This window comes from Schistocerca serialis, chromosome 5 (assembly GCF_023864345.2).
Source record: "Schistocerca serialis cubense isolate TAMUIC-IGC-003099 chromosome 5, iqSchSeri2.2, whole genome shotgun sequence".
Taxonomy (NCBI): domain Eukaryota; kingdom Metazoa; phylum Arthropoda; class Insecta; order Orthoptera; family Acrididae; genus Schistocerca; species Schistocerca serialis.
In genome coordinates this window covers 350,062,637-350,087,107 of record NC_064642.1, presented here as the reverse complement: position 1 = coordinate 350,087,107, position 24,471 = coordinate 350,062,637, and the positions used below count along the sequence as shown (strand labels likewise).

At 42.0% G+C, this 24,471-nt stretch overlaps 1 protein-coding gene across 2 annotated transcripts in view; it reads right to left on the bottom strand.

Moving 5' to 3' along the window:
* Positions 1-24,471, bottom strand: part of LOC126481697 (laminin subunit gamma-1) — a 1,171,409-nt gene that overhangs the window by 54,168 nt on the left and 1,092,770 nt on the right. For both annotated transcript variants that reach the window (XM_050105645.1, XM_050105646.1), the window contains 7 exons: positions 12,420-12,605; positions 5,809-6,034; positions 5,406-5,665; positions 3,964-4,133; positions 2,064-2,196; positions 1,694-1,918; positions 1,338-1,523 (listed from right to left, as the gene is read on the bottom strand). In XM_050105645.1, the coding sequence (XP_049961602.1) occupies positions 1,338-1,523; positions 1,694-1,918; positions 2,064-2,196; positions 3,964-4,133; positions 5,406-5,665; positions 5,809-6,034; positions 12,420-12,605 (1,386 nt within the window). The remainder of the gene's footprint in view (positions 1-1,337; positions 1,524-1,693; positions 1,919-2,063; positions 2,197-3,963; positions 4,134-5,405; positions 5,666-5,808; positions 6,035-12,419; positions 12,606-24,471) is intronic.

Below are 24,471 nucleotides of genomic sequence, written 5' to 3'. Positions count from 1 at the left end.
TCCCATTTAGATGAAGACCTGCTTGGCTGAAAGCTTACCTGCTTCACAGTCTTTTTGTTAGATCTATCACTCAACATCTCTCCACTATATGGTGAGTCTGTCTTTGAATTACCTTGTAACTGTTAAAAAGGGGAAAAGATTAAAATGCTTCATTCACACTGTAATTCAACAAAAATACCACCAAATGATTTCTGTGTGTAATCATCCCCAGGGTATGGAGAAGAGTGCAGAACTAGAAAACTTCTAAATTCGAAATCAGAAATTGACTTAATCGTAATTTCCATAGTTTCTTCAAATGAATTAATTTACTTATATGAACATCATTAAATATGATACTTTTCTGACAGGTAAACTGGAGTGATGAACTAATTATATAATTCAGGAGTGCTGAATAACAATCCACAGCTATTCTCCCCAAGCCAATTACTGGAATGTGATGGATGGTACTTTGTCTACCACTATTGTTTTTCTCCCATCCTTTCCATTACTGAATGATGCCCAGGAAGAAATATTGTAAGTAATTCTTTGTATGAGGTTGAATACTTTTTGCAATTTTACCATAATGGCCATTTTACAAAATGTGCTTATGCAGTTGGAAGAAATATGATATTTGACTTTTCTTTGAATGTAAGATCTTGAAATGGTAACAGTGAATGTCAATCAAGCAAAATGCCTCTCTTGCATATCTGCCACTGGAGCTGGATGAGCATCTCCATGATGCATTTATATTTACTAAACAAACTTATTATGAAACATGTTCCACTCAAATCTGATGAGCAGTATTCAAGAATCAGTTGAACAATGGTATTGATAGCTATCTGTTCAGGGGTGAATTACATCTCTTTCAAAATTCTCTGCCCACATACGCCAAGCACTGACTCATCTGCGGGTCTTCCTGTATTTTTACTATAAATTCCTGGCACTGTGACTTCCCGGAACACAAATGCATCATCAAAGAATTCTGCTGTTGAGCAATTATAGTTGCCTTTTTTGTAACAGACATAAGTGTACACTGATTAAGAGTGACTACAAATTTCGTTTAACTACTGCTATGCCTTTCCTTATCTGCTGGTACTGGTTTTTTTTTGTTTGTTTTGGACATGTTTTGAGGTAAAGAAGTATCCCCAATTTAGTTTAGTGTAATGTTCCTCTATAGATTACGTATTTCTCACATAAATTATGGCTACTAGCACTCAATGTGTAAAATTATGTGGAATGTCTTAACACCGCTCGTAGGTGAGTTTTAGTATATTCATGATACAAGTATCCTCTAATTTCTTTTCCTCTTTCCACCATATTATATGCAGTCAGTTCTCTTATTTGAATAAAGTTCTTACCTCCATATCCTTTTGGACACTCTAGACAAATGATAGTTTCATCTTGCAGCTGTATACATGGTCCCTGCTTAGGGCAAGGGCATGGTTTGCAATCATAAGCAGTTCCCAGCAGAGCATTTCCATAATATCCTCGTGCACAGCGGTCACAGTTGTCCCCAGCTGTGTTATGTTGACAGATGCACCGACCTAAAAGGGACAGAAATATGTTGAGGAGAAAGTGTGGCGAAACAAAGATCCATAGATAAACACATTGCTTGGCTTGGAGAAACAAATTTTACACCAGTAAGAATGTAATGACATATTTCTGGCCATGAAGTAACTGGTTGCTGCTTCAATTTCTTCATATTTCAACTAACCTGTTTCAGCATCACATATGTCTGCATGGCCATTGCAGTTACATGGGACACAAGGTGCAAAAGGTCCACCATTGGCCGGCTCATGGCGAAATCCTGGTTCACAGGATTCACAGAACTGACCAACATAGCCAGCAAGGCACCTACAACTTTCAATCCATCTCGCAGGTTCACCTGCTGCCCCACGATGAGCTGTTTCTAATCTGACATCATCAAGGAATCCAACACCTAAATGAGAAAAGCAGGTATACACAAAATCACCATCAGTTAAGAATGTGCAGTTAATTACAGTTCCTATGAGCAACCTATTGAAAAGCACATTATGACACAAATGGCACAGCATACATGATAAGACAAGATACCATAATTATACCTTCTGGAGTATATGTTCCCCTAATATATATTGCCGTAAGATTTGCAAGAACACTTATGAAATCTCTGGATGAAAGTCTTGGCTGCCATCCGTACTGGGGATGTTCATGCAGGCGGAATTTATACTCCTGGGCCTATGACCATAAAGAAAACACAATCAGTTATCAAATGATACATTGTGTTACAATCATCAAACATAATTGCATAAAAAGTTCTTAGTTTACTTCCGCATCAAATTTTGGATAAAATCCCAAGCTTTCCATGAGTACCTCTGTCATCTTTGTCAGGGGTAAAACTGACTGTCGTGGACTGGTGAGGCTTCCACTTTTATAAGCAGTGTATGGCTTCTCATTGGCTGATGAAGATGATGGAGGTAGTCATCGAAAGCTCGGGATTTTATCCAAATTTGATGCGGCAAGTAAACCGAGAACTTTTTATGCAAGGACTCTGTCGCAAAAGACTTTGTAGTCATCAAACATAATTATTTTATTTATTTCTAGTGACTTTCCAGGTATTTATGTGACTGAAATTTTATACACACATATGTATTAATAGGGAACAAACAAGGATGTAGCTGAAAAAACACATGTGGTGACAGTATGCTGAAGAGACAGCTACCAGCAGAATACTTCAGAAGTGGCAGAGTTAATGACCAGATCCATATAGCAGAAAAGTGCTCCAGAGATCAGTTCACAGCATGAGTATTAAATTAGTGACTCCTTTTTATATATCGTACTTTACAGGAAGGTATCCTTGTTTCGGTTCAACCTCATTTCCAAGCTAAAAAATGCCACTTGCTTTTCTTTTTCTTGCTGCTAACAACACTGGAAGTCTTATGATGAGATATCCTCAAATACTGTTTTCATATTCTCCATTACACAGCAAAAAGTACTCCTCATTATAACTGTGTTCTGTGAATACGAAGGAGACATGGGCTCTAGTTTTTCTTATTTTAGAACCTGATCTCTTATTCCTTGCACAATCCTTCACTTTCTAAAGTATCTGCAAATAGAAAACAAAATCAACTGTTTGCACCTTAGGTACCCCACACTTACATCGACAAAGCACAATTGCTGACAATCATTACACCCTGCACAATGAGTTGCTCAGAAGATACTGGCCCACTCTCGGAGGCACACACAACATGGCAGGTAGAGGCCTTAACTATGACACTTGTTCAGTATATAAGGACTAGCAATAGTTGTACATGATCATTTTGGATCATCAAGCAGATAGTGACGTCACCTAAACTGATTGAGAAAATCTACTGTTGCCTGTGGATTGGATATGTATCAGATTACTACATCAGAGAACTTTGCTGTTGTGTACAACACCTTGGCTTTGAATCTCTTTGATGTTATGGTTAACTATCTTGTTTTGTTCAATTTCAGCGGTAATGGACTCTGACTCAGCATGGATAGGTTGTAATCTATTTCAATTTATATACTGTGTCTGTTGAATAAAATAGTTCTTTTGTCAATTTTAGTTTTGAGTACTTCTGTTTCTCTGTTTAAATACAAACCTTATGTGTGAATTCCTAGACTATGATGTGATAATTTTCCTAATTTTTTATTTGTTGTCATTGGTTTTGTGCATTACAGCAATCCTCATGATATACTTTGCAAGAAGATTCTACAGCTCTAATTTCATCTCCACATACCATTTCTTTTAACTACATGCTACTGAAATGCATGTACAAAGAATTACTAGCATGAAAATTTGTAAAAGGAAGGAAAAACAGTTGGTCATTTAGAAGAAGCATGTTCCTCTGCCACAAATAAGGTAGAATAGATTGAGAAGAATGCAATGAATGATACCACATATATCACACAAGGGAAAAGTATTAACTGAGGTTACTCAAGGTTCTCTGCTTGACAAAAAGATAAAAAAAATGCTCTTACCTCTACAGATGGCAAAGGATTTCTCTGGCCAAAAATTGCTTGGGTGATTGTCAATCCTGCACCTTCTATCACTACATCTTCAACAGTGGCTCCTGGACCACTCTCTCCAATTCTAAGGTTGAATGACAGTAGCTGATTGTAACTGGCACGTTGGTCTCCAAGAAACCTGTCTGAAGACAGTAAAATTTATTATCTAGGCTCATGGTATTGTTTTTTTATTAAATTTTATTCCATTATTTCTTACTCAGCACCTTTAGCATGTAGTTAAAGGATGTGGCCTCTCACTCAGTACTGCTTAAGTTTTTAAGAATATAGACTATATATTATTGTAACTATTTAGCTTTGAAGGTAAAATTAAAGAGCATGGGAGTAGTAAATTTTACTTAGGATTTGTCATGAAAGAGAATATAATGTATCTCCAGCCAAAAAATTTGTAATATTTGCCTTCTCTAATTTCACAACGAAAACAGTCTGTAACCTTTAGAATAAGGTTGCTGCAGAGTTTGGAAAATGAGAGATGTATCGGCACATTTGGAACTTTGATCCAAAATATGGTGTGCTTTTGTGTGATGGTGGTTATCTATATGGAAGTTCAGTCTGTATCTTATTTAAATATTTGTAATAAAACTGTTAATCAACACAGAGAATGGTTTTCATACTACGGCCTTGGTGGAGACCTGTTGAAGAGAAAATATTATGCTGATACAGGAATTTGTGAAGCCACCTAGAGTGGACCAACAAGTTTATATGTAAAGGCTACACATGTAACAGAACATGTAGCAATTTGTGCCCACAACTGCTTCAGGGGAAAAAAAAATCTGGAATACATTAATGTTACAAAAATCAGCACTGAGATATGATTATCTCTCATGATAAGCATAATTTACTGAAACAGTTGTTTCTATGAAAAGATGTAACGACTTTTTAAAAGCTGATGGATTATATACACTAATAGACTCTAGAATGAACCATTGTGCCCTCAGAATTACTCTCCTCATGAAGCTGTGAGTGTAGATTATAAATAATAAATTGGAAGCAGGAAACACCACAGAATATCATAAAAATGCTGAGGTGAAAAGACATTTTAGTATACATGAGTATAATGCTTCAGATGTTCCTGTCTTTCAAAAATAAGTCTTTAAATTTGAAGCTGAGACAAAAAGTTAATTACGCAATACTATATGTTTATTGTAACATTATTCATATGATGATTGGTGCATATTATCTCAAATAAGAGACATCAGGATGGAAGCAGTAGAAAGATTTTACACTGATATCTAGATTTTTAGAGTGAGATGAAATTTAAAGAATGAGCAACTCCAATGATCTATGAAATATATTAATGCTTTCGCTGCTAAATGTTCAAAAAGTGTTCAAAAATTAAATCTCATTTAATCATAAAGACTAAGTTCAAAATAGCCAAACCAAAGCTTTTTCTGTACCTGGTGCCACAAAATATACTGGATCTCGACCAGGGGCATTTACACCAATGGACTGTGTAATACTGTGATAGAGAAGCTTTGCAGGATTGCCACTGTAATCCTGTGCAGACCACCTTTCATTGTTTCGTGCAAACATACTCTCAATAGTAACTTTTGAATATCCAGGAGCTGATTCACACTGCGACGAATGGCCGTAGCAGAAGCAAGGTGTGCAACCGAATTCATTTTCAATGTCCAGGTTGAAATACCCAGGTTTACACCTAAGTAACAGAATAAATAACACAGTTTTAACTAGGGTAGGAAACAGAAGTTAGGGCAGAACTCATGATTAAAATAAGATCAACTGGCCATTTTAACAAACATTTAATGCTAGATAAAGAAGAGAAACAACATAATTGCATACCCTCCACAGCGCTTTCCTTCAACATTCTCTTTACACTGGCATGCTCCAGTGTACGGATTGCAGTTGGGTTCATTTCCATAACTGCCAGCAGCATTGCACCCACATGATCTGCAGCCAAGGCTGGTGAAATCATAGTAATTAACATCACAATGGTCACACTTATCACCAGTTACACCTGGCTTGCACTGGCAACGTCCCTCACGATTACATTGTAAGCTCCTTGAACCTGTAAAAAAAAAAAATATGAATAATAAAATTCGTAAAAACACTTAACTTTTAATATATAGACTCAGATAACTGGATGTATCCAAATATAAAAAATCAATATATCTTTTTAAAATGTTTTGCTTCATACATTATTGCCTGTTCTTTCACAATGGCCGAATTCCCTAGTGTGGCCAAAGAAACACTGCAAATTTGATCTATATCTACAACTACATTCATACTCTACAGACCACAGTAAAATGCATCGCTGGGTATATTTCCCATTGTAGCCCTTTCCTTTTGTGAATGGAGAATGGGTAGAATCACTGCTGAAATGGAAATGCCTCTGTGTCTGCTGCGATTAGTCTAATTTTGTCTTTGTAGTCCTTGAAGGGGCAATATTACAGGGAGCTGTGGCACATACCTTGATTCCTAATTTAATATTGTTTCCCAAAATTTTGTAAGTATACTTTTGCAGGATAGTGTTTATCTCCAAGTATCTCTCCCATGAGTCAAACTCAGTTCGGTTGCAAAAGGAGGGGGGAATAACACCTTATTAAAAAACCTTGGTTCACCGGGCCCATGTTATAGTACCTCATGGAGGGACAGTGAATAGTGCAGTGGCACTGAAGGCAGAGTGGAGACTATCAGAACAGTTGAGCTGGAGGATGAAGCAACCCTGTGTTTTTGGTCCAACAGCAAAACGGAAAGATGAGGAACCTCCATATTATCGTTCTCAGTGGTCATGGAGATGGATGAGGCTATGCCAGAGAGACTGGGTGTTTAGGCACAACTCAATGGCATTCCTAGTCTTCAGCAGTCCTTTGCAGCCACTTGTACTGGACCCTGCACGTCTTCTTTCACTTTAGTTGCAGAGTATAGTTCCAAGACTATAGTGTGAATGTCACTTCTTACCAGTTGAAATCCATCTTAAACAAAATCATGCTTGTGGAACTTCTTCCCTGATATCACACCTTCACTGTGAAGACTACATTGCTGACTGATCATCAGCTAACTCCAACTGCTGTCAGCAAAAGAATTATGTCCCTCCAAACCCCACTCTCTGGAGGCAAATTTATGACTCTCATATCCGTCTGGATGCATATGTAAACACTAGAGACCAGTCTTACTACCTGCTGTGCACAGCCGTCATCCAAGTACCACCTAAAGTCAAGCTCTTACTATTTGGTGACTTCAGTGCTAGAATTGGTAGAGTTCATCAATTGTAGTGCAATGTGATGGGAAACAAGGACTTGGCACCTGTAATGCCAATGGTCTATGCGCTGTACATGAACTCTGTTTTACAAACAGTCAGTTCTACCTGCCTGATTGCTGCAAGACCACTTGGATGCATCCTCGCTCAAAGCCGTGGCACATAATTGGTTATATTATCACCAGGCAATGTGATAAAAAGGATGTCCTTGTCACCAAGATGGCAAGAAATGTTGAAGACTGCTGGACAGATCATAAGCTTCTATTTTGTCAGTACAGTATCTCAATTTGTCGCAAACCAGAAGGATACATCCACAACCTGTCATATGGAAATTCGAAATTTCCAAATTTCAAATTAAATCCATTGTTACACATTACAGAAATGTGATCTCAAATAAGATGGCTAGCATCCAGTCAGCAGTAAGAGTGTAAATCAGGAGTGGGTCACACTTCAGAAGGTTATTACTGAGTCGACTGAGGAAACAATTGGTTTTGTGAAGAAGGAAAGACCAGACTGGTTTGATAAAAATAAAGAAGAAATGTGTGTCAACTGAGGAAACAATTGGTTTTGCGAAGAACAAAGATAAGACTGGTTTGATGAAAATAATGAAGAAGTCTAATCAATTACAAATGGGAAGCCAACCTATCCTTTCTCCAAGCTCCATCTTCCAATCTGAAAAAATCACATTTCATGGAACTTACAGGCAAATGCATGCACCAACTAAGGTAATTAAGAATAGCTACCGGCAACAAAAAGCTGAAAATCTGCAAAGACTAGCTGATACCTGTGATCTGCAAAATTTCCATGCAGGTATAAAGAAGATATAAGGTCCAATTCGATCCCCATCAGGGAAACCGAAAAGACTGCTGACAATTCCATCATTTTAACTGACAATGAAAAAATTCAAAGCGATCGAAGAAACATTTCTCTGCAAATGTAAATTGTGCCTCCAATGTTGTTGTGGACTTTCTCTGTAATGAATCTCAGCAGCCCCAACAATCACAAATGGCAGTTCCATCCACATACAGAGACTTTTATAAAGCACTCAATCAACTAAGACCAAGAAAGCTCCTGACAATATCCCTCTCGAATTGATACAGAATGGATGTATACTGTTAAAGACTAGACTTTTTATACTGACGAGGAACCTCCCCATCGCACCCCCCTCAGATTTAGTTATAAGTTGGCACAGTGAATAGGCCTTGAAAAACTGAACACAGATCAATCGAGAAAACAGGAAGAAGTTGTGTGGAACTATGAAAAAATAAGCAAAATATACAAACTGAGTAGTCCATGTGCAAAATACGGAACACAAAGGTCAATATGAAACAAGAAACGCCGTGGTCCAGTGGTTAGAGTGAGCAGCTGCGGAACGAGAGGTCCTTGGTTCAAGTGAAAATTTTACTTTATTTATTTTCGCAAAGTTATGATCTGTCCGTTCGTTCATTGACGTCTCTGTTCACTGTAATAAGTTTAGTGTCTGTGCTTTGCGACTGCACCGCAAAAGCGTCTACTAATCGCACGGTCGCACGCTTTTGCGGTGCAGTCGCAAAGCACAGACACTAAACTTATTACAGTGAACAGAGACGTCAATGAACGAACGGACAGATCATAACTTTGCGAAAATAAATAAAGTAAAATTTTCACTTGAACCAAGGACCTCTCGTTCCGCAGCTGCTCACGCTAACCACGGGACCACGGCACTCCTCGGCTCACACTGTCCTTGATGTTGCCTATCTTGCACATGGACTACTCAGTTTGTATATTTTGCTTATTTCCTCATAGTTCCACACAACTTCTTCCTGTTTTCTCGATTGATCTGTGTTCAGTTTTTCAAGGCCTATCCACTGTGCCAACTTATAACTAAATCTGAGGGGGGTGCGATGGGGAGGTTCCCTTGTGAGCCTCTTAATTTGCGAAACTTGAGAAGATGATTTGAAGAATGCTGCCAAAATGGTTCAAATGGCTCTGAGCACTATGGGACTTAACATCTGAGGTCATCAGTCCCCTAGACTTAGAACTACTTAAACCTAACTAACCTAAGGACATCACACACATCCATGCCCGAGGCAGGATTCGAACTGGCGATTGTAGCAGCAGCGCCGTTCCGGACTGAAGCGCCTAGAACCGGTCGGTCATAAAAGCCGGCTAAGAATGCTACCACCATCACTATCTTCAAGAAAGGCAATTGCTGTACACGTGGGAACTACCGTGGTATATCGCTATTATCAATTGCAGATAAAGTTCTTACAAGAATTCTATTAAATCAGCTCCAGATTATTCCAGAGAGGATTTGCCTAAAAAATGTCGTTTACAAACCTCCAGAGGCACAACAGATACGATTTTCTACGCTATCCAACTCAAGGAAAAATGCAAAGAGCAACAGAAGCCTCTGCATTTAGTTTGCTGTGATCTGGAAAAAAGCATTTGATCCAGCACGTAGACTACGTGGAAGTGGTTCAAGCTTTTCATAATGTTTCGGCAGGTTCTTCACGGTAACTCTGCATAGGATTCGTTGCTGATATTCAGGATCTGAAACAAGGCTGTATGCTTGGTCCAACATTCTTTGTTCTTTATATGCCTATCATGCTGTGTGAATCACCTGCAAGGCACCAGAGCATGGAGATTAAGTTTCGTTTTGACGGGGGTCTGTTCTGATTGGCAAGACTTTGTTCACAAAGATGTACCCCAGGTTTCCTGGTTGATGGAGCTGTGAGTCCACACATACGCTATTTGATCAAAAGCATCCTGACACCCCCAAGAACATAGTTTTTCATATTAGGTGCATTGTGCTGCCACCCACGGCCAGGTACTCCATATCAGCGACCTCAGTAATAATTAGACATCGTGAGAGAGCAGAATGGGGCACTCTGCGGAACTCACGGACTTCGAATTTGGTCGGGTGATTGGGTGTCACATGTGCCATATGTCTGTACACGAGATATCCACATTCCTAAACATCCCTAGGTCCACGATTTCCAATGTGACAGTGAAGTGGAAACGTGAAGGGACACGAACAACACAAAAACGTACAGGCCGACCTCATCTGTTGACGACAGAGACTGCCGATAGTTGAAGAGGGTGGTAATGTGTAATAGGCAGACTGTATCCAGACCATCACACATGAATTCCAAACTGCATCAGGATCCACTGCAAATACTATGAGAGTTAGGCGGGAAGTGAGAAACATTGGATTTCATCATCGAGCGGCTGCTCATAAGCCACATATCACGCCAGTAAATGCCAAATGACGCCTCAATTGGTGTCAGGAGCGTAAACATTGGACGATTGAACAGTGGAAAAAGGTTGTGTGGAGTGACGAATCACGGTACACAATGTGGCGATCCGATGGCAGGGTGGGGGTGGCGAATGCTCGGTGAACGTCATCTGCCAGCGTATGTAGTGGCAACAGTAGAATTCGGAGGCGGCAGTGTTATGGTGTGGTCGTGCTTTTCATGGAGAGGAGGGGGTGGGGGGGCTGCACCCCTTGTTGTTTTGCGTGGCACTATCACAGCACAGGCCTACATTGGTGTTTTAAGCACCTTCACCCAAGCACCTGTTCATAATGCACGGCCTGTGGCGAAGTGGTTACACGACAATAACATCCCGGTAATGGACTGGCCTGCACAGAGTCCTGATCTGCATCCTATAGAACACCATGAGATGTTTTGGAACACCGACTTCGTGTCAGGCCTCACCGACCGACATCGGTACCTCTCCTCAGTGGAGCACTCCGCGAAGAATGGTCAGCCATTCCCCAAGAAACCTTCCAGCATCTGACTGAACGCATGCCTGCGAGAGTGGAGGCTGTCATGAAGGATAAGGGTGGGCCATCACCATATTGAATTCCAACATTACCGATGGAGGGCGCCACGAACTTGTAAGTCATTTTCAGTCAGGTATCCGGTTGCTTTTGATCATAGTGTTATGATTGCTAACTTAAAACAGGATTCACAATAACTTTCACCGACATTTTTCTTCGTCTAGCCTCGCAACATCCCCTTTCATAGTATATTTGAATCCAGTGCATCGTGGTTTCCCAGTGTATGCTTCGACCGTTTTCTTTCACTTGCCTGTCGCCCCTCGAAATTTTTGTAGCTACATTAGTTACAATTATTTTTCGAGAACTTGATTCCAAAGTAAAAAAAAATGCCAGCGTTGATTACATTTTGGCTTGTATGTGTATAAAATTACGTCTAATTGTTCTTCATACAGTTGGTGTTATCCAACAATATATATCTGTCTACATTTTCGTGTGTGCCCCCCCCCCCCCTTTAAAGTATAATTATTGCAAAAATAAAACTGCGCAATACATCTTGTTTTATTTCAGCTTTTTTTGTGGACGCATTTAGCTTTTTTCGTTGAATGTTGGCAACAATCGGTAATAGAGGGCATACATCACTGTTCTTCTGAAATTGTGATAGATTATTTATGACGAATTTCATAAGGGAATATATGTATTGTTACGGTGCGGTTAAGATGCTTAACTCCTTGAAGAGGTACGTACATGACGTACGCAGCTGAACCCACATGTAATTCTTATTGTTCGCTTTCGTGCAATGAAAACTTTCTAAGTGATGCGTTACTCCATAAAATTATTCCACAAGGCATTATTGGGTGGAAATATGCAAAATATGTCAGGAGGTTTATTCGTTTGTTTCCGCGAATAACAATTATACGAAGAGCAAAAGTAGCAGAATTTGTTTTAGGAACTCAGTAATGTGCTTCTTCAAGTTGAAGTTTTCATCAATATGTCCACCATAAAAATTAAAGCATTCTACTCTATTTACTGACTCCCGTTCGTGTATTACATAAATCTTTCATATGACTCTGTTTGTTGTACAAAACTGAATAGAGTGTTTTTCCCCAAACTTTAGCGAGAGTCCATTTTCAGTGAACCACTTAATAATTCTTTAAAAATCATCATTAACAATCTTTTGCTTCGTCTCTATAATGGGATTTATTATAACATTAGTATCGTTTGCAGAAAGTACAAATTCTGCTTGTTAAATGTTAAGTGAAAGGTTATTCACGTATATAAGAAATAGTAGTGGAACCTTAACTGAAGATACATGGGATCTGAAAGTGAAAAGAAGTAAAAAAACCCTGAAGCAAGACTTTTCATAAATGTGAGTGAGTGCAGTCACAAAATAGTCTTTATATATAATTAATTCTGATATGTAGATGTCCATACCAATCTCGTTGCAGTTGCACGCGATGCAGTAGCCATCTTCACGCTGGTAGAAGTTCTCCTTGCAGCGTTCGCAATTTGGCCCGTCTCTGTTGCCGGTGCAGTCGATACAATGTCCTCCGTGGCCCGTTTTCTCATACAGATCTTTGTCGAAGAAGCATCTGTTCGAGAAGCCGTTGCAGTTGCACGCTGAAAATGAGAAAGACAGGCTCCAATGTATTTATCGGTTGAAGAAGGACACTAAATACAGATAAATTTAAAAAAGGGAGTGCTCCTTGACTGGGTGCTGTTCTGCTATTTGTAAGATTACACAAGTGCTACTGGACGGCAGAATCCGTCTACTTCCTGGAATACCTTAGAATCTACATCTACATGAATAGATACTCTGTAAATCACATTTAAGTGGCTGGTAAAGGGTTCATCGAACCACCCTCACAATTTTCTATTATTTATTCCAATCTCGTATAGCGTGCGGACAGAACGAACACCTATATCTTTCCGTACGAGCTCTAATTTCCCTATATCTTTCCGTACGAGCTCTAATTTCCCTATATCTTTCCGTACGAGCTCTAATTTCCCTTATTTCACCATAGTGATCGTTTCTCCCTATGTACGTGGGCGTCAACAAAATATTTTCGCATTCGGAGGAGAAAGTTGGTGATTGTAATTTCGTGAGAAGATTCCGCCGTAACGAAAACCGCCTTTGTTTTAATTATGTCCACCCCAAATCCTGTATCATTTCAGCGACGCTCTTTCTCCTATTTCGCGATAGTACAAAACGTGCTGCCCTTCTTTGAACTTTCTCGATGTACTCCGTGAATCCTATCTGGTAAGGATCCCACACCGCGCAGCAGTATTGTAAAAGAGGACGGACAAGCGTAGTGTAGGCAGTCTCTTTAGTGGATGTGTTACATTTTCTAAGTAGCCTGCCAATAAAACGCAGTATTTGGTTAACCTCCCCCACAAAATTTTCTATGTGTTCCTTCCAATTTAAGTTGTTCGTAGTTGTAATTTCTAGGTATTTAGTTGAATTTACAGCCTTCAGATTTGACTGATTTATCGTGTAACAGAAGTTTAACAGATTGCTTTCAGCACTCATGTGGATGACCTCACACTTTTCGTTATTTAGGGTCAACTGCCAATTTTCGCGCCATACAGATACCTTTTCTGAATCGTTTTGCAATTTTTTTTATCTTCTGATGATTTTATTAGCCGATAAACGACAGTGTCGTCTGCAGACAACCTAAGACGGCTGCTCAGATTGTCTCCGAAATCGCTCATATAGATAAAGGACAGCAAAGGACCTATAACACTATCCTGGGGAACGCTAGAAATCACTTCTGTTTTACTCGATGACTTTCCGTCAATTACTACGAACTGTGATCTCTCTGTCAGGAAATTACAAATCCAGTCACATAACTGAGACGATATTCCATAAGCACGCAATTTCACTAAAAGCCGCTTGTGGTACAGTGTCAAAAGCCTTCCGGAAATCCAAGAAATACGGATTCAAATTGAAATCCTTTGTCAATAGCACTCGACACTTCATGCTAGTAAAGAGCTAGTTGTGTTTCACAAGAACAATGTTTTCTAAATCCGTGTTGACTTTTTGTCAATAGACCGTTTTCTTCGAGGTAATTCATGATGTTCGAACACAATATATGTTCTAAAATCCTGCTGCTTATCGACGTCAGTGATATGGGCCTGTAGTTGAGTGGATTACTAATACTACTTTTCTTGAATATTGTTGTGACCTGTGCAGCTTTCCAGTCTTTGGATATGGATTTTTCGTCGAGCGAACGGTTGTATATGATTTGTTGCTGCACAGCAGAACAGTAATTAAGTATGGGAATAAAATTTTGTTAGAATCGGCCGGGCGACGCTAAGTAGAACACGTCCGCCGGGTTTGCGAGTTTGACGTGACCAATGCCAACAGTGTGGGTGCCGAAGTACCAACAGACAGGGGCCTTATTGCCTCTAGTATGTAAGAGAGGACGCCAGGAAACACTTGATTCAGCATTTAGGCAACAGTGCAGAGTGAACACACCGCCCTTCTGTAATGAGGTTACAAGTAGTTAACTCCACCCAGGGATGACATAAGAGCACCTTTCGGGCCGCAATTTGCATTAAGGAACGATATGAAGCCTTGGAATTAAATATTATGTCAGCGAAGAGCGCCGACGGGCTCAGAAAACGGGGGCACATTCGGTCACCTGTACTGTTGGAATCATGTCATCGACTGCTATAAAACCAGAGTGTGACCACTCCATCTGCAGCACAGATACCGATGGAAAGTTGCTCTACTAGTTGCAGGACAAAAACTAAACTAAACTCCGTCCGAAGAAGCCTCGGAAGGCCCAAAGCTACCGACCGACCGCCATGTCATCCTCATCCGATAGGTGTCACTGGATGCGGAAATGGAGGGGCATGTGGTCACCACACAGCTCTCCCGGCTGTTGTCAGTTTTCATGACTGGAGCCACTACTTCTCAATCAAGCAGCTCCTCAATTGGCCCTACAAGGGCTGACTGCACCCTGCTTTCCAACAGCGCTCGGCAGACACGAACAGTCACCCATCCAAACGCTAATCAAGTCCGACAGTGCTTAACTTCGGTAATCTGACGGGAACAGGTGTTACCACTGCGGCAAGGCCGTTGGTTAGTTGCAGGATGTCCTGATGAATACAACAAAGCGTCTACAGCTGCTGCCATCTTAAGAGTCCACTGCTACGAGTCCACAGCTACCTGGCTGCGGAGGAAACTTCGACTCTGCGAGCTACACTCTTTCAGATCACTACGGTGAATGACTGAAGATGAGGGGCGGCCCAATCTTCAGTGAATGAAGAACCATTCTGCACGTCCCTAAGCTGTTCAGCTTGGGAGCAGGACGCCTGTGCCGACCATCCTGGACATTAAAAGTACCGTCTTATTGGCTGTCTGCTGAGGCCGTCTCTCGGGCTGTCCTTCGTGTAGCTGTTGGATCTTCTGCCCACACGCCATCTCGGCAACCGACAACAGAGGCGTGCAGATTTCTGGGATCGAGCCCAAGCACAGCTTCACTCAACGACAGCACTGAAGCAGTCGTAATCTAGAAGACTCGTTCAAACACAACAAAGCTTATATTGCATGCTCTGAGTGGCGGACCTTACACGCCAATGACTTCTTCATTGAAAGATGGTTCCAAAAATTTTTGTTAGGTGTGTAGACATAGATTACCCAGGTGGTATTTCATGCGGCAACCACTGCCAAGGAAATACTTAGTGGGGGTTTTCAACTGAGTTATATTATGTTCATGGCGATGAGACCGATTAGTCTTGTTGTGTCATCACCCTCAATCTACGAGGCTGATCCAAGACGCAAGGTAAAAGGTTCAAAATGGTTCAAATGGCTCTGAGCACTATGGGACTTAACATCTCAGGTCATCAGTCCCCTAGAACTTAGAACTACTTAAACCTAACTAACCTAAGGACAACACACACATCCATGCCCGAGGCAGGATTCGAACCTGCGACCGTAGCGGTCGAACGGTTCCAGACTGAAGCGCCTAGAACCGCTTGGCCACACCGGCCGGCAGGTAAAAGGTCTTCTGCGAGAAAATGTTAATGCAGGAAATCAAATAGATACACAAAGTTAGCAAGACACAGGTGCATATTACTATTACACATAGTCGGCATTGTTGTTTAAGCTTTTGTTTCAGAGGTAAGTCAAAATCGGCAAGAAATAAATCAGGGTCCAAGTCTAGTAGCCACTTAACAACCGTCTCCTGAACGTAGGTAGTAGTTCTGCAAATGGCGACGGACCAAGTGCGTCTTTAACAGTTCATACCACCCATCACAAGCCGGATCGAGTCAAGCATAAAGGTGACTTCTCACAAAACTGCATGCTTGACAGTCACGCATGCACAAATTGGTCACACTGCCACACACGTCAAGCAAGCTTGTACAAGCATCAGGCTGTTTAAGGAACCTGTCCATCTCAGACGACGATGCGCTGCCTCTAGCAGGAAAAGTGACGTGTGAAGAAAAAAGTGTTAAAGAAACGAAAAAATCATACCCGTATTAACTATTCGCGGTAGACACTCTGCAGCAACTGTCTCATAGTATTGCTCTTTTTCCTCTCTTTTTTTCTCTCAATGCAATATTGTATTCTTTCACTTGTCCTACATTACAGTAAAATCTTTGTGCAGAATGTAATGTAACAAGGAAAACGAACATAAAATCAAATCAAACCACTGACAAGTGCTTGCACATGCCTCCCCATTCTTGGTGCACACTCTCAAGCATGCACACGTTTGGACGCTTGCATAAGCATGCATATTCGAAATTCGATCAACGTCACGCTTCTTGTACAACCGTGATGCCTGTGTGACCCTGCACTACACACGCTCAAGAAAGCATAAGTAAGCATGCAGTTAAGCTGGTAGCCACCTTAATCAAGACCTGTGCGGTCGGGCATATCGTGCAACAACACACATTCTGAAAGCAATCCTCGTCGTTCCCGATTGGCACAACAGCTGACAATATTTGTGGCCACTCGACGAGTGAGTAATCGATCAGCAGCACATCCTACATGTCCTGAAAGAATGTGGCCATAACTTAAGCGCTCCCTAGACAAGTCAATAATATTGTACAGTATTACCGAAATTCCCTACAGATAGCTCAACAATACTGAGGTTCGGAATGCTGGACGAAGATTATTATTACTACAGCGAGTAGCCTCACTCCACGGAATGAGGCCGACCAACAGGAGAAATCCTAGTCGGGGAGCGGAAGAAAAAGGAATGTTGGACGATCAACGCACTGATGCTGCGACAATTACTCTACTTTGTTCAAATGGCTCTGAGCACTATGGGATTTAACATCTATGGTCATCAGTCCCCTAGAACTTAGAACTACTTAAACCTAACTAACCTAAGGACGGCACACAACACTCAGTCATCACGAGGCAGAGAAAATCCCTGACCCCGCCGGGAATCGAACCCGGGCGTGGGAAGCGAGAACACTACCGCACGACCACGAGCTGCGGACCTCTACTTTGTTGCAAGCAGAAAAGAAAGATGATGAAAAATTCATTGGGGGGGGGGGGGGGGGGGAGCGTCAAAGATCACTTACGAAAACTTGTGGAGAGTATGGAAGTTGAAGGGAAAAAAAAGAAAGATTATTATAACTTTCCGGTGTTGAGGGTGTTGAAGGTCCAATATTTGATACATTACTGACAATGCGTCCACTTGCACATGCATTTGCCGTCCCACCTCCCACCCCATCAAGCCCTCTGGAATCTGGAATGTAGAGTTTTTATTCATTATAAAATTCTCACACATTTCTGGAAGCGCTTTCCCATGATTCCGCTAAACGTCTCATTCAACGAAATATATGACTACGAGGATGGTTGCAGTGAGACATTTCTACATCTTTAGCAACTGCTCTATAGCCTTCGTTTATTTGTTGGTTTTAAGAATCACAGTAATCTTCCTAGCAAAAATCTGAGTGGTTAACCATAAATTTTCCAGGATACAATATGTTATTTGTGTCGTTTCTAAAATTTAGCTCTTGTGGCATGACAATTCTCGAAACTGACCAGCTCGTTTGTATATAAAAAATGGCGATTTTAGATTCTCGTGCAATCATGAATCATGTGACATATGTCCAGGATGCATGCTTTATAAAAGCAGCCAGAAGAAAAGTTAGGCTTTAAATCAATTAGTATTTCATTTTTGGGTATAATCCGTACTCTGCTTTATTTCAATTACATTTGGTTTCGTAAATTTAGATTTTTTTTAATGAATTGCTGTCTGTAATTCTTTTGAATGAGTTACGGAGTACCGCAACAACTCGAGTACTGGAGTTTTTCTGATTGGGTGTCTAATTCATTATCCAAAAGGAATTATACATTTCCTGCACTTTGTGCAGGGCTTTGTGCTACGGTTCTGTGTGTCTACGAAGCCGGCCGGTGTGACCGAGCTGTTCTAAGCTCTTCAGTCTGGAACCGCGCGACTGCTACGGTCGCAGGTTCGAATCCTGCCTCGGGCATGGATGTGTGTGCGATGTCCGTAGGTTAGTTAGGTTTAAGTAGTTCTAAGTTCCAGGGGACTGATGACCTCAGAAGTTAAGTCCCATACTGCTCAGAGCCATTTGTGTCTACGAGTCGATGGGGAACCATCTTGCAGTCCAGAACATGCTGAATCGCGCCATACAAATTTTGGCTGAGATGAAGGAAACTGTTCGGTCTTTCGGTTCTTCTATCGTAATCGTGAAGCGTCTACAGTTTTGAACGTTTTGGTGAAGAACTGAGAATTTTATGTAATTTGGTCTGTTGCCGTGCTTAAACTCTGCGTGGCGTGTTTCGTGAACATCTCGGAAAATTTTGGCGAGCATTTTTTTATACGATGACTGAACGACGTGGTGTAATAACTCGCGAATAGCAGTGAGTCAGTGACTGTATGGGACCTGAAAATCTTTCGGGTCGGACTGGTAAACTTAACGGCTGCTTACGCCTGAAAACGTATAGTAGAAATGGTAATTAACTTGTTCCATTACTAGTTTAGGCAGTAAATACGGACTTTATAGCCATTTACCACTTGCTTTGGGGTCAATAAAGCCTAATTAGTTGAACTTTAAACCTTTTACACAGACCTGAAATTTTTACGAACTTGCAGGCGCTGCGTTTAAGCTTGAGTTATTCGACCTTTGTTTGGCAGGTGTTTAGTCGGTGTTTCTTCAACGCTGCTTTTCATCGACTGAGGTAGTATCTACCGACGTAGTGTGAAGGGAACGGACATCAAGAAGCCTACCTTGAAGGTGAACTGAACTGTTAGGGTACGAAGAACGAACCCAGCTTCCCACAATAGCATCAGATAGTCTTTCCTGAAAGGAAAGGAAACTGTGTTAGATATTATACCAATGCGACAAAAGTCATTGGATGGCGATATGCACATATACCGATGACAGTAGTATCGCGGAAGTAAGGCATAAAAGCGCAGTGCAATGGCGGAACTGTTTTTTGTACCCAGGTGATTAGTGTGAAAAGGTTTCCGACGTGATTATGGCAGCACGACGGAAATTAACAGACTTTGAACGTGGAGAGATAGGTGGATCTAGACGCGTCGGGCGTTCCATTTCGGAAATCATTAGGGAATTCAATATTCCGAGATCCATAGCCTCAAGAGTGTGCCGAGAACACAACATTTCAGGCATTACTTCTCGCCACAGACAACGCAGTGGCCGGCGGACTTCACTTAACGACCCAGAGCGATGGCGTTTATGTAGAGTTGTCAGTGCTAACAGACAAGCAACATCCCGTGAAATAACCGCAGAAATCAATGTGGGATGTACGACGAACGTATCCGTTAGGACAGTGCGGCGAAATTTGGCATTAATGGGCTATGGCAGTAGACAACCGACGCGAGTGCCTTTCCTAACAGCGCGACATCACCTGCAGCGCCTCTCCTGGGCTCGTGACCATATCGATTGGACCAGAGACGACTAGAATATGGTGGCATGGCCAGATGAGTCCCGACTTCAGTTGGTAAAAGCTGATGGTAGGATACAAGTGTAGCGCATACCCCACAAAGCCATCGATCCAAGTTGTCAACAAGGTACTGTGCAATCTGGTGGACGCTTCATGATTGTGTGGACTGGGTGCTCTGGCCCTTCTGAACCTATGATTAACTGGAAATGGTTATGTTCGGCTATTTGGAGACCATTTGCAGCCATTCATGGACTTCGTGTTCCCGAACAACGATGGGATTTTTATGGATGACAATGCGCCGTGTCGTCGAGCAACAATTGTTCACTATCGGTTTGAAGAACATTCTGAACAGTTCGAGGGAATGATTTGACCACCCAGATGGCTCTAAATTAATCTCACCGTACATTTATGGGTCATAATCGAGAGGTCAAGTAGATACAGGTCAAATAGATACAGAAAGAACGTGCCAGACAACTTTCAGGAGACAACCCTATATGTTCTGGCGAATTATAGGAATTATTCGGGAGCGATCACGTGTCAAAGTCACCAATTTCTCAAGAGCTCTTCTAGGCTCGCATGCCCTTGCGCCATCCTGCGACAAAGCAAGCGACCAGCCTACTTGATAGAAGGGCTGCAGCGTGGGAGGAGAACTTCACCTGCTTTTGAGCCTCGTCCCGGAGTCGTGACAGCAGTTAGCGCTAATGGGCGGCGCGTTAACATGTTTATGCCCGCCTGCGGTGGGTCCCACGCGCACGCCGTGGTCCCACTCAGCACATCTCGACTTCTCACCTGTCTGCTGCAGAACGTACAGCGGCTTGTCGAGGGCGACGAAATCACCACCCGTTTCCAGATATACACTCATTCGATGCTGCAAGCGCTAAGTACACGTATAGACGTTTCTCAGTCTTGGTATATGGAGATTCTTGAGTTGCTCATAACGAAACTGAAATGTCGAAGAGCAGAAAGAGAGAAATAGAGAGAAAAAAAAAACATTGTCCAAGACAGTTCCCTCTAAATATTTAGTTACGTGTTTTCTTCCATTCTTTTAGCGCTGAGATGGTGTGTATAGAAATATGTACCTAATATAGTTGATGTCGCAAGGACTTCTTTCCAGTGTTATGTATAGATGTCAGCGATAATAATATTACTAATATTCTTGTGCGATATTCAGTTGCAGATCACGTTTCTGGAGGGGCGTCGGGTGCAGGGGGGGGGGGGGGGGGGGGGAGAAGGGGCGCGGCGGCAGGTAGAGGGGGAAGGAAACAGTGACAGTTTGTTAGCGTCTCTCCACCCTCCCTTCGCCAAATATAACTTTTCTTGGTCACCACTTTCAACGTGCTAAGGTGCGTAGAATTGCAATCAACATCTCACCACTCGCCCTTGCCTTCTTGTCGATACCACTTTCAGCAAACTAAATTGCCTAGTATTTTAATCACAATAACAATAAAATAATAATAATTTGGACAGAACACACTGCTGAGCTTTTGCGCGCGACCTATCGGTTCTATTCCAGAACATTCGAACAGCACAAAAACAAATAGAAATTTTTAAAGAAACACCAGGAAATGTAGGTTTCCAAATATCGTTTGGGAGAAGCAACGTGGCTCTCAAAATGTTAATAATTAAGTATGAGAAAGTCAAGAGAGCCTCTCAGTTAAGGTATTTAGGCGAAACCAATCAAGGGACTTACCCGAAGCCGCGCGGAGTGGCCGCGCGGTTAGAGGCGCCATGTCACGAATCGGGCAGCCACTCCCGCCGGAGGTTCGATCCCTCCCTCGGGCATGGGTGTGGGTTGTCTTTAGCTTAAGTTAGTTTAAGTAGTGTGTAAGTTTAGGGACCGATGACCTCGGCAGTTTGGTCCCATAGGAATTCACACACATTTGAACTAGCCCGAAGGAGACACGAAATTCGTTGCCACGAGATGGCAATAGCTTTCGCTCTTACAAGAAACATCCATAACAAAAATGCATCTCAAAATACGCTAAACTGAGACACTACAACACAGTCAACCTACCAGCGTGTCTTTATGGGGCTGAATCATTCATTTTAAACAGACAACGAAAAGTAATCAGGAGCATTTTAGGTCCAAATCATACTGACGAAAGAACATACGGACCAAAAGCAAAGAAAGAAACTGAAAAGTGTACCAACATATATTCGGATATGAAAAAAGTGCATGGTAAAATCTATGGGTATATTATAAGAATGGAACAAATCATATTAACTAGACTGGCTGTAGAATTCTACGAAGGTCACAGTGAAACTAAAACTGAAACAATAGCTCGGCGTCCATTTGAATAAAAGTGCGGCTGACAGTAAGCACAGAAAGACAGTAAGAGGAGCTTGAAAGCTATTGATTCCGGCTGACATACAGAATGTCGACAAAAATATGGAAAGACCACAACACAATACATTTCCAGGCTAAATACGGTGTTGGAAACCCGTTGGCATCCAAAACAGCTTCCAGTCGTCTCGGAATGGATAAAAACAGGTCTTGTATGGTTTTGAAGAGAATCTTATACCATTCTTCCCGCAAAACAGTGGCAAGTTCAGATAACGGCGATTGAGGTGCATAACGATCACGCACCCTTCTCTCCAAAGTAGACCATAAAGGCTCAATAATATTGAGATCTAGCGACTGTTGCGACCAGAGGAGATGCCACAATTCATAGCCACGCTCACAAAAACAGCCATGGACAATGTGAGATGTGTGAAACGTGGCCCCGTGGTCTTGGAACAAGCACTGTGGGATGGATTTGATCAGCCAAGCCGGCCGGAGTGGCCGAGCGGTTCTAGGCGCTACAGTCTGGAACCGCGCGACCGCTACGGTCGCAGGTTCGAATCCTGCCTCGGGCATGGATGTGTGTGATGTCCTTAGGTTAGTTAGGTTTCAGTAGTTCTAAGTTCTAGGGTACTGATGACATCAGAAGTTAAGTCCCATAGTGCTCAGAGCCATTTGAACCTTTTTTTTTTTTTTGGTCAGCCAGAATGGTCACATAATCCTTGGCAGTGAAATGACTTCACAGAGTAATCATGAAGTCCATGGAATAACACGATACGGCTGTCCAAATATCACCGAATCGCGACGTGTTTCACTTTTCGCAGGAAGTAAACTGCACCATAAGGTGAGAGCAGGGTGCAACGAGGCTCATCTGAGCAAATGAGTTTCTTCCATTGGTTCATTGTCCGGGTTTTATGGCTTCGGTCGACGCCACATACTCCTTTTACGGGCATTTCCATCATTGACGAGTGGTTTTGCAATTCCAGCCCGTCCTGCAAGTCCCTCGTAAGGAGTTCAAAAAATGGCTCTGAGCACTATGGGACTTAAATTCTGAGGTCATCAGTTCCCTACAACTCAGAACTTAAACCTAACTAACCTAAGGACATCACACACATAAATGCCCGAGGCAGGATTCGAACCTGCAGCGGTTCCAGACTGTAGCACCTAGAACCGCTCGGCCACTCCGGCCGGCTTTTCACTCTGCGTTATATTGGTGTTGACAGGATTCGCGAGTGCAATATTTTTTGCAGTGACTTTTTCAACTGTAGTCCTCTTACTTATCGTCACAATCCTCTTCAATGAACATCCGTCACGATAACTCAACAAAACTTCCGTTCGCGTTGTGTTTTGGTCGACGATGTTTTTCCGCTTTCCTTGTATGCGATATAACTATTCGATTCGGAGCCTCTTGAAACACCAGACACATCCGCTATCTAGGTTAAGCCGGCTGGAGTGGCCGAGCGGTTCTAGGCGCTACAGTCTGGAACAGCACGACCGCTACGGTGGCAGGTTCGAATCCTGCCTCGGGCATGGATGTGTGTGATGTCCTTAGGTTAGTTAGGTTTAAGTAGTTCTAAGTTCTAGGGGACTGATGACCTCAGATGTTGAGTCCCATAGCGCTCAGAGCCATTTGAACCATTTATCTTGGTACGGAAACATCCACCATACGAGCCCCAGCTTTTCTCCGACGTTCGAAATCGTTTAGCTCCGACATCATTCACGCATAATTACACTATCGCTCAAAAGTTTTTGAACATCAGCGACTTTGAGGAAAAAATGGCAATTGGGCCCAGAAATGTTAGAAATACTCGTAAGTCAGATTTGGCATAATCTTTTATTGAAACTAAATACAGACAGTCAAATTTTACTTCCCTCAGCGTAGCCTCCTTTGGCTTTAATCAGTGTTCTGCAAACGCGAGACATTCCCGCTGTCAGCTTCATCAGGGTTTCCTCGGTGATATACCGCCATTCCTCTTGTAGTTTGATCCAGAGGTGATAAACGTTGGTAATAGGCCTTGATCACTCTATGCAAGTGATCCCAAAGCAGTTCAATAGAATTACAGGCGGGAGAATGGGGCGGCCAGATCATGTTTCTCAGTTTCTTCTTTTTTTTTCTAAATTTGCCAAATACGCTGTACACAGTTTTGAATTGTGTTTAGGGTTGTTATCTTGCTGTAGGACTAATCCCTCGCCAATCAAACCTTCTCCGCATGGCTTTGCATGATACTGTGGAATGCGATGGTAATCCTTTTTTTTTTCATTGTTCTGTTTATTTGTACAAGATCGCCAGGCTTACCGGCTCCAAAACA